Here is an 11,855-nt window from a genome sequence, read left to right on the forward strand (position 1 = left end):
AATTGATAAATTAAAATGCTTAATGTTTCAGTAACTGTTTCAGACATTGGGATATGTTTATAAATAGCGTCATTTAATAATTGGAAAAACCCTACACAGCGCCACCTGCCAAAAGTAGCATATGTACATGTATGTGTAGTAAAATCGCGCCAAAAATCACGTGGTCTATTGTTTACACTATTCCGTCTTCAAAAACTTCACATTTATACACATTAAAAAATGATACTTTGACTGCAATTCATCTCTATAAACCTATTAAAATGCATAACTAAGCAAAAAGTCTTCTAAAGCATGCTATTTATTTATGATTCCTATTGATAGTGTAAGTAGGTCATCACTTAGGGTGACTCGCTATGAGTTTGGTTTATTCTAAAATTTAGATCAACGAATGTGAATTGGCACTCAAAATGCATTGTTATCAAAAACAATATTGTTGGTAACAATTTACCTTGTTCTTGACAAAATCCACTACAAAATATTTCAATAAAAAAGACGTTACACTGACTACACTTTATGTACAGCAAGAATGTATAATTTTACTGCGCAAGCGCGAATGGCTCTGCGCGAATAACTTGAAAGGCTGAAATTGATCAAATCCGATTCAATATAATGCAAATTCTGCAAATATTGCAAAATATAAACCAGAAGGAACACAATTAAATAATATTAATTCCATTATTTTTGCGATTACACGTTAGAATATTCACTTTCTGAGTGTCAAACGAAAATTTAACAGAAATATGACTCGAAGGGAAAAAATTGTCAAATCCGAACCCATTGCACATTCTAAAACCACCTGTATATGCCCGGCCCTGATGGGCCCTGCAATGATAATACATCGAAAAGTCAACATATTTATTATATGGGTCCATCTTAGTTTACAGCTGGTGCATGGTTGTCTTGCACTTGAATATACATCTTGCAGCACAGTTGGGGTAAATTCCATTTCACATGACAAACCAATTGTAGCACTTCTGGAAATACAAATGTGAAACTTTATTACATAAAGAGAATTAAATATGATAGTTTTTAAAACAATTATAACATCATTTTAGATATTTGCAGATATTCTAATCTTAGAAATATATAATCAATCAGCAAGTCAGGTAACTCTACAAATTGACATTTTGTCTAATTTCAACTTGTCTAAGGAATTACCTGTTTTAAGCAGCAAGATTGTGTTGCTACTTGGCTTGGGGTGCAGGTCAAAACGTACCCAAACCAAAATGTACCCACATGGTAAAATCAAAATGTACCCAAAAAAGTCAAAATGTACCCACTTGGCTAAGTCAAAATGTACCCAAAAAAGTCAAAATGTACCCAATTACTTTGGCATTTAGTATTTAAATACCCATAAATTCAGCTATGTATTATATGTAATATTTTAAATATATGTAAGTTGTAGATTGAATGTTAGAGAAGTAGATCATCTAATAAAACTAGATTAGCACCATAATTGATTATTTTTCGCACCTACAGCACAGTTGTTTCACACCTGTTGTGAAATTTTTTACTCCTGTGTTTATTAGACTGTCAATGGAGTGATTGACACCTAATTTAATTATCAAAGTGACTTTCTTTAATGTCCGAGTTTGTAAATTTCCTACTTTATTTACTATTGTTAAAAAATCAGTAACACAAGTCTGTTTTAAATACTTTATTTTTCACCCTAATTTTGTTTTATAAATATGCATCTGCAGCTATCTTATCAGAATCCTATATATATATCTGTAAAAACTCTTAATAACTTATACACATATACACAAAATACAAAATAAATAATTTTAGCATGATTAGAGCTGCAGGTACTGGATGCACTATTTCATCACTGAAACTAAACACTAGTTGCTCCATAATTGTCTTATCAAACTATTCACTATTCAAACATTTTATACATATTTACAAAATAATAATATATTAGAGATGCACTATTTCTAAGTCTGATCCATGAAATGTCTAATAATTTGAACAATTCAAACACTGATCCATGAAATGTCTAATCATCTGAATTATTCAAACACTGGTGCATAAACACGTGAAAGTTTCTTTAAGAGTTTAGATGTTGTCAAGGAGTCTGATTCATATTGCTCCCACATATTAAAAATCTTTGTCTGCATAGACCTCACTTGTTTCCTCTGAGCTTTTTTCAGCTTTCTTTCTGAGACTAGCTTCATCTGCAGACTTAGGCGCTGTGACTCTTCATGTAGTTTTTCAACTAGGATGTAGAAGGGAGGTGGTCCATTGGTAATGTAATTCAATCTGCAGTGCCATCCTACAATAATAAAATAAATTATAAAAAAATCATGATTACTCATTATTTATGTTAACTTTACATTCAAATAAATCTTAAAAACAATGAACTAATTTATCATATAATGGGTTTACACTAAAATGTAATATGATTTATTTTCTACGCATCCATCAGATTATGACTGTAAATAGATATTGCCTCACTTGTATTGTTCATCTCTGTTGTGTTGACATAATTATACTGATTCATTATATAACATTCAGCTTCAAAAGAAATAAGGCATTTTTTTTAAGAATTGGTATAAATCTAATGAAATTACTTACTGGATATATGATTTAACAACAACACTTGTTTTCTCAACGGAATATATCAGAAAAAAAACAACAGAAAAACTTACCAGTGTTACAAGCACGATGTTGCCATCCTCCGCAAGAATCACAATTGCTTGATGATGATTTGCAACAAGACGCGAACAGTGTAAACAAAGCACGTTTGAACTCGTGATTACAAGTGAAAAGGAAAGAAACAGGGCAGTCTTATATACTGGATTAAAACATTACTTATTAAAATTGCAATCAAACTGTGAAAATGTGAAAAAAATAAAATAAAAAAGACACAGAACAGAACAGAACAGAACATCTCGTTTATTCTCTCAATACATGTACATACATGCAAATATGAGGAATTTACAATAGACAATATGATCTATTACAAGGCTACCATATATAAACACATCAAAGTACAGTATATCAGTTATAAACAATTAATATTAAACACATGATATATGCACAATTCATATTAATAGAAATAATAATCTGTAAATATGGAGGAAAGATTACATTCTAATTTCTAGCAATTCGTAGGATAACCTTTACAAACTTACAAAGCTTCAAAAATTCTGATTTGTTGCTAGTACACATTAATTTTTCTAATTTAAACATATTCGGACGTCGATAAAAATATGGTTTGATAAATTGTCTTCTGGCATCGGAGAACTGATCGCATTCAAATAAATAATGAAATTCATCCCCAATTTTGTTTCTACATGAATTACAAGTTCTTTCATTTATTGGTATTCTTGACCAGTTTCCCGTTTCAATAGGTAAGCGGTGATTCCTTGTTCTAAATTTAATGAAATTATATAATAGAGAGGGTTGTAGTTTGGATAAATAAGGTTCAATACCAAAAGAGTTCTTAAATACTCTGTAGAATGTGCTATTGCTTGAATTTTCAACTAAAAAATACCAATTATTTAAGAATAAATCCTGTAGTTTTTGTTTAACGGTCATCTTTAACCATTTTGCATTCGGAAAATTTTGATCTGTCCATATATTAACAAGGCCGCATTTAATCAAAATAGATCGAACATTGTATAACCATGGGTACTTTATTTTAAGCATTTCAATAGGTATGGTTTCTGTTGATTGTAAAATATTTTTATGAACTGCAGTTGATAATTTGTTTTAAAACTAATGCTTTAATTAGAAATAACAAAAGAAATTTCCAAGCAATTATATGCTTAGTGTTTTATTAGTTAGTAATTAAGTTGTAATAGATGAAAAATTGTATTTCAAACTTCAGTTTTAATAAAGAAAGATCAAAAACTATCTTTTTCACACTTCCAGATCAAAGGATAAACAGTTTGATTAAAATGTAAAAGATGAAAGGTTCAGTAATTAGCTTATCTCAATTATTGGCTTATCTCAATATTATTGACACCTTGGAAAGTAGATAGCATGTTTGATAGGCCTAATAATTACCTGTTAATTAACAATGAATGAAAGAAAATTCAGTTATATACATGCTATTTTCCATTAAAATGCATTACTTTGATAATTAAATCAAAATAAATGATCATTTTTATATGGGTACATTTTGACTTCTGTCACATTTCTGGGTACATTTTGACTTTCAGTAGTGGGTACATTTTGACTTTTTGTGGGTACATTCTGACTTTTTATTTTTGGGTACATTTTGGTTTGGGTACGTTTTGACTATAATCCTTGGCTTGCTGCTTTATTTAAATTTTACATATACTTAGATCCACTAAATGACAAGTTATTTAATAGGACTGTCTGAAAAGATTGCATATTTTATAACATTCAATGTACATATTCAATAAAATGGTGAAAAAATAAACAGATAAATCTGATGATGTTCACCTATGATCTCACCTAAAAGCTCCAACAACAACCTACAACCTCTGATTAGTATATGATGTAATAATGATAAACTACCTAAAGTGTTTTTATATAGCATGCAAAAACAATGAACTTGAGAACAGCCAAAACTTCACTTTATGAGTAATATATGTTCACTTTCCCCCTTGTTGAAAGTGTTGTTTTTCTTAAAGCATTTGAAATCATAGATATTATAAGTACAATGCAACCTCTGTAGAGCAATACCCTGTGGGATATACAAATATTTTAGTTATTTTGAGGTTGTTGTTCTGGAGAAGTAAATTTGATAGTTATATTTCAGCTTAGGGAAATTCTCATGATGTTGTTATAGAGAGGTTTTTGCTTCAGAGTGAGCTACTCTGGAGAAGTTGTACTGTGAAAATTGCTTCAAACTTCATCTCCTTCAACTGAGCTAAATGAAGAAAAACAACAAAGGATTTTCCAAATTTAGAATTTCCTTGTTTACAATTTGACATTTAATGTTAGGCAACTATGCAGACATATTTTTATGTGACACAATGCCGCCTTTAACTATCTTATTCCAATGAACAAGTTGTCAGTCTTGACAAAATCATGTGAAAAAAAGATCACAGTAAAAAAAATCAATCCTAATCATTTTATATATGTTGCAAAATCAGCTTTACAGAACTCATAAGTGACAAAAAATTAAATTCAAATATTGCCTTTGTGATGTGCAGCACTGGCCATGTCTTTTTATCACAATAGTTTACCTTATTTATATCTGTTACTTTTGTCATAACTTTTATGTCCCTTCTGCACTAACCATTGTCTTCAAGTTCTGAAATATTGTAAAACATTAATTCACACACATTCTAGGAAATCAACATAAAATCAGTGTCAAAGCATTTGAATATAATTGTTTTAATTATCTTAATACAAAGATACAAATGTACTTCATGTTTTGCTGACTGATACAATATACTGAAATTGTATTTCAATATTTGTTATCAAAGTACATGTTCATTCTATTTTGAAATGTTGACATTACAAAGCTGTCACACATTTATTACTAAACCATATCTATTATCATTATTTTTAATGGAGATATGTACTTAGTAAATTGAGGGATACACAAAGCTTCAGGAAAGAAATGTTTATGCCAGGCTGACATAAAGTCCAGAAGGTTCACATCTTGTCAGGAATGTCAGTCTTATAGCTGTCTTGTACAGTTATTTCAGGAGCAAGAATGTAGCCATACAGCATATAAATGCTTTGAGACCTTTGTTTAACATACAAAAGCATAATACCTCCTGCATTTTTCACAATGGTAACATCTTGGACTGCCACAGGGTAAGACAGGTCAAACAACTGTACATGTACATACTCAAACTTTTCCCTACCAAAACTGAAAATGAAAATTATACAACATTTTTAGAAAAACAAATGACTTAAAATGATTACTAAACAACCACAAAATTAAAATTCCATTTGCAAATACAGGTGCTAGAGTAAAGAAATTTGCTGTGACGGGCGTATATTGTGACATTCTTGCACTCTTGTTATTATGTTGTAACATAATCTTGGCTTCAAGTTTATTATATACAAATAATTAACATACAAAAGCGCTCCACTATATCATATTCATATGAATAAGTTGACATCCTTGGTGATGTTTTTTAAGAAAAGAGCTTCAATGAATGGTTTGACAAAAATATAAAGTAATGTAAAACCCTTTGTAAAGTTTGTTACAGGTTTTGGGAACATATCTTTTACCATTTTATTAGCTCACCTGTCACATAGTGACAGGGTGAGCTTTTGTGATCACCCGTTGTCCCTCCGTCGTCTGTTGTCCGTCCACAATTTCTTGTCTGCACAATAGTGGTTTCATTTATGATTTTATTGTAACCAAACTTGCACACAACTTGTATCCCCGTAAGATCTTGGTTCCTTTCTTGAACTGGCCAGATCCCTTTATGGTTTCCAGAGTTATGGCCCCTGAAATGGCTAAAATTAGCTATTTTGACCTTGTCTGCACAATAACAGCTTCATTTATGATTTGATTTTTACTAAACTTGCACACAGCTTGTATCACCATAAGATCTTGGTTCCTTTCTTGAACTGGCCAGATTCCATTATGGGTTCCAGAGTTATGGCCCCTAAAAGGGCCAGAATTAGCTATTTTGACCTTGTCTGCACAATAGCAGCTTCATTTATTATTTGATTTTAACCAAACTTGCACACAAATTATATCACCACAAGATCTTGGTTCCTTTCTTGAACTGGCCAGATTCCTTTATAGGTTCCAGAGTTATGGCCCCTGATAGGGCCAGAATTAGCTATTTTGACCTTGTCTGCACAATAACAGCTTCATTTATGATTTGAATTTAATCAAACTTGCACAAAACTTGTGTCACCATAAGATCTCCGGTCCTTTTTTGAACCAGCCAGATCCCATAATAGGTTTCAGAGTTATGGCCCCTGAAAGGGCCAAAATTAGCTATTTTGACCTTGTCTGCACAATAGCAGCTTCATTTATGATTTTATTTTAACCAAACTTGCACAAAACTTGTATCACCACAAGATCTTGGTTCCTTTCTTGAACTGGCCAGATTCCATTATGGGTTGCAGAGTTATGGCCCCTGATAGGGCCAGAATTAGCTATTTTGACCTTGTCTGCACAATAGCAGCTTCATTTATGATTTGAATTTAATCAAACTTGCACAAAACTTGTGTCACCATAAGATCTTGGTTCCTTTTTTGAACCGGCCAGATCCCATAATTTGGGTTAGAGTTATGGCCCCTGAAAGGGCCAGAATTAGCTATTTTAACCACACTTGCACACAAATTGTATCACCATAAGATCTCGATACCTTTTTATATGCCTGAAGGGATGTATAATGTTATCGCCTCGGTGTCCATCTGTCTGTTGGTCAGCAATTTCCCTTCCACTCTGTAACTCTTGAATCCCTTGAAGGATTCCGAAGAAACCTGTCACAAATGTTCACCTCATCGAAACGATGTGCAGAGCGCATGTATTGGATGGCTCACTTCAAGGTCAAGGTCAAGCTTAGGGGTCAAAGGTCATATGACTTTGGTTTGTGTGTATATTGCTCTGCATTTGCGTTGCATTGCAGTGCTCTAGATCTTGTTTTTATTTGGCAGATCCTTCTTTTGTTCACTTACAATAATTTTTTTGAATTACTTCCCTTTTATGTTACTATAAATAGCTTTAGTAACTGTTTTTATTATTAGCCGTAGGGAAAAACCGAGACCACTTTTCTGTGGTACAACATGGATGGTACCACCAATTTTTAGGTGTATTTTGACTTATCTGTACCTTTAAGAAAATTTCAACTATATTTTCTCATGATTCTTTTGATGATCTTGATTATAATTTTTTGACCTTCTTGTCCTTAAGTGCAGTGATAACAGGTGAGCGATATAGGGCCATTATGGCCCTCTTGTTCTGTGATCTAAAAGTATGTGCACAATAATCATAAATGTAATGAATACATAACTATAAACATCTAGAAATGTAACTTCTACTGCGGTAACTTTCCAGTTTAAAACGGCACTCTGCCCCTTTTTGGCATTACTCTGCACCTTTTAGACAGCACCCTGCCCTTTTTGAGCTCTAGAAATAACACTATTCATAGTATGGTTGTCAGTGGTTATGAGATGCCACATACAATTTTGGCAATCAGCAGGTCAAAGTCGCACAAAGAAAGGTTACAGGACATGAAAAACTTTCTATCAGACCATTTGTTTATAATGATAATGTTTGGGTTTTTTTTAAATATTATTAGTATTTTCTGCACAGGGAATGAATTGATTTATGATTGGAAGTCTGAGAAATGAACAAATTGTTGTTTGAAAATTGGACCAGATTCATTTTATTACGTGCCGGCTGTATCGCCAGTGTAATACTTTAATAATCGTCTGTTGATTTGATCACGATTAATCAAGTCAGCATACGCTTCAATAAGATAACGCACTGACACGAGCTTACGCGAGATTATCTCCTGTTGCCATTCCGTGTATTTTATACTTCTTTGATGCATCCTAAATTTGAATTGTAGAGCAGCTGTCGTGCATTTTGATGTATTCTTTAAGAATTGGTTATTGTTATAAATTTGTAATAAATTTGTCATTAAAAGTAAGACTATGAGAGATGCAGAAGGAAAATTTCGAATTTTGAAAGTATCTTGACCCTTTTTCATTTTTAGCAAAGAATACATTATTCATTTGAATTGACTGATTTTAAGCTAGGAACCAAACTTCATCGGCATGGCAACAGTGAATTGTCCTCAACAAAGGCGGCCATTTTTACGTGACCATCTTTGCATCACATTGATGGCAATTCTGTTTTGTAAACTTCTGTGACATTAAAATGTTTAGAATGCATTTTAGCAAAATTTTACAATGTTGTTTACAAGAAGTGAATCAGACAATATGTTTTTCATTGTCTAATTTTGCTGGAATGTGTTGTCAGTTAATTGCTTGAAATGTAAAAAATTTTGTATTAATTTATTTTGGGAAACATCCGAAAATAATAATTTGTTTATATTTCAGAATGATCCCAAGAACAGATCATCATGGAAATGGACTGTAGAGCATGTGATTTTCCCAGCATTGCGAAATCTCTTCTATCCACCTAAACATTTCGCGGAGGACTCCAGTGTTTTACAGATCGCTAACCTACCTGATTTATACAAAGTTTTTGAAAGATGTTGATGACTGTTTTTGATAGAAGTTTGTAGTGCTAAGAGTTTTTAACATCAAGGCCCAGACAGATTACTTGGTTGAAAGGCAGTTCATTGCTACTGGTTCAAAATCCTTCAAGGGATGAAGAATATTTTCTTGTACAGAATCTATCCAGCTGGCATGCAGAAGATTGGTGGTGCTATATCTAGGTGCCTTCTAAGCACGTTATGTTTTCCATAATGTCACAGTTAAAGTTGAAAATTCTCCACATGACCTAATTGTGCTGGTTTGACTTAAACCTCAGAAAAATTGTGTATTCTGTGTTGAAGGATTTATGAACTGTAGACAGGATGATGTTTGCTGGCATAACATTTTACCTTCTTTGCATCAGTAGAGACCTGAAGGTGTACTGGACTTTTGATTTAGTGTACAATAAAGAAAGTTACATACCGCAAGACAACTGTCCATGTGACAACTTGAATGATGTCATGGTGTAACAACTGTTGTAGTCTTTTGTAAAGTTTGACATTTGCCACGTTATAACTTATGTTTCACAGTGAGATTACTTTGTGTTCTTATTGATATATTAAATTTTAATATTATTCTGATGTTGTTAACAATGCACATAATTTTGTTGCTGTTTGATCAAAGAGCCAGAGTCTTTTAGACATAATGTTCTATGTGGCTGAAACAGTAAACAGCTTTTCATCATATTTTACTGACTACTGATGTTTTACTTTAGGAATAAGTAATTAATTTTCTGATTAATCTTGCATGTCTTGATCTTAACAAATAACATGCACATTGAATAAATATCCATAGGGGCTTTGTGTTATTGATGATTGACAGGTATTTGAAGAAGAAAAAGTCTGACATATATTTTTAGCTCACCTGAGCCAAAGGCTAAAGGTGAGCATTTGTGACTGCTTGATGTCCGTTGTCCATTAACAATTTCTAAAATATCTTCTTTAAAACTACTAGGCAGATTTCTCCAAACTTCACAGTAATGATCCTTGGGTGGCCCCCTTTCAAAATTGCCCACAGAATTAAAATACATTCAGAACTGTGGTTGCTATGGCAACCAAAGGGAAAATCTTTAAAAGTCTTCTTCTCAGAAACTGTTAAAAAAAGGTAAAGTTTCTTGTTTAACGTGGGTAGTCAACGAAAGTCCCCACCTGGAATGGACGGAACAACTTATTTCCAGCCGAGCCCACAGCAGGCGTCATATTTACCTCCCCAGCATTCAGTCTAGGCCGATACTGCACTGAACACTGGTCGGGATATCAGCCACGACTGGGAATCGGACACGGACCTCTGGCGTTGTAGTCCAACCTGCTTACCACTGCGCCACTGACTCCTTTCAGTGTTAGCCGGATTCCAGCAGTATTTTGTAAAAATGATCTCTGGGTGACTCTTTACTAAAATTGCTTAAGCTGTTCTATTTCGGTAAAACACATGGCCGCCACGGGGGAGGGGCTTTTTTTCCCTCAATGGCTATATTGTAAATTTTAAAAATCTTCTTCAAAACCACTGGGCAGATTTACACCAAACTTCACAAAAATGATCCTTGGGTGGCCCCCCAAAGAATTAAAATCTATTCAAAAATATTTAAAAATCTGCTTCTCAGAAACTGTTAGCCTGATTTCAAAAATATTTTGTACAAATGATCTCTAGGTGACTTTTTACCAAAATTGCTAAAGCCATTCTGTTTCTTTAAAAACATGGCTGCCAGGGAGTTGGGCTTATTTTCCCTAAATAACTGTATTGTAAATTTCAAAAATCTTCTCTGAAACCTGAAGACCTAGAGCTTAGAAATTTGGTATGTGGCATCGTCTAGTGGACTTGTACCAAGATTGTTCAATTTATGATCCCAGGGTCAATATTGCAGGTCCCACCCCATGGTCCTTTGAATTAACATAGAGTTCTATAGGAAAAAACATAAAAAAGATGTTCTTCTCGCAAACCGAGAAGCACAGAGCTTAGGTATATTACATGTGGATTTGTCTAGTGGTCCTTTACTAAGATTGTTCAAATCATGACCCAGGGTCCATTTAAAGCCCCGCCCCAGGGTCACTTAGTGTTTATATGAGTTATATAGGAAAAAATACTTCAAAAATTGTCTGATCATATTTCCTAGACTGTTTAATTCCTGATGGTCCCAAGTAATTAGGGGTCACTTGACCTATTGACCTATTTTCTTGTTTTTTAAGATACAGCACACCAATGTTAAAACTGGCTTTCAGTGACCATGAATGTGACCTACTGACCTACTTTCTTAATATTTTAGCATCGGTTTGTCATTTGAAACATGTAGCTCATAATTACTCAGGTGAGTGATCCAGGGTCATCATGACCCTCTTATTTATGATTCTCTAATCTTTAATCTTTCCAACAATACATATAAATGATGACCTGACTGTCAAAAGCACCAATGAAACCAGAAGTCATTTCCCCAGACTATTTTGAATTTTGTCTTGCATTAAATACTTGAAAATTAAAATAGATATTTTACGGAAATAGTGCAAAATGATCTACTGTACATATAACAAGTAAATACTGTTAAATTAAAAAGTAGCTTGTGCTGTAATCATAGGTAGAATAAACTGTTGGATTCTTCCTTGCTATACATATGCAGTGCTATCTTCCTGCCCTTATGTTATGGAAGAATATTTTGTAAAAGCAGGTGATAAATCATTTTAGAATTTTATGTAAATACTTATTTGTTAATAAATATTTCCTCGTAGGTACAAAAATGGAAC

At 33.1% G+C, this 11,855-nt stretch overlaps 1 protein-coding gene across 1 annotated transcript in view; it reads left to right on the forward strand.

Moving 5' to 3' along the window:
• LOC123532148 (DNA mismatch repair protein Mlh1-like) overlaps positions 1–9,920 on the forward strand; it is a 260,143-nt gene extending 250,223 nt beyond the window's left edge. The window contains exon 19 of the mRNA XM_053518364.1: positions 8,965–9,920. Coding sequence (XP_053374339.1) covers positions 8,965–9,126 — 162 coding nt within the window. The 3' untranslated portion in view covers positions 9,127–9,920. The remainder of the gene's footprint in view (positions 1–8,964) is intronic.
• The last annotated feature ends 1,935 nt before the right edge of the window (positions 9,921–11,855 follow it).

The sequence above is a fragment of the Mercenaria mercenaria genome, chromosome 11 (genome assembly GCF_021730395.1).
Source record: "Mercenaria mercenaria strain notata chromosome 11, MADL_Memer_1, whole genome shotgun sequence".
Lineage (NCBI taxonomy): Eukaryota > Metazoa > Mollusca > Bivalvia > Venerida > Veneridae > Mercenaria > Mercenaria mercenaria.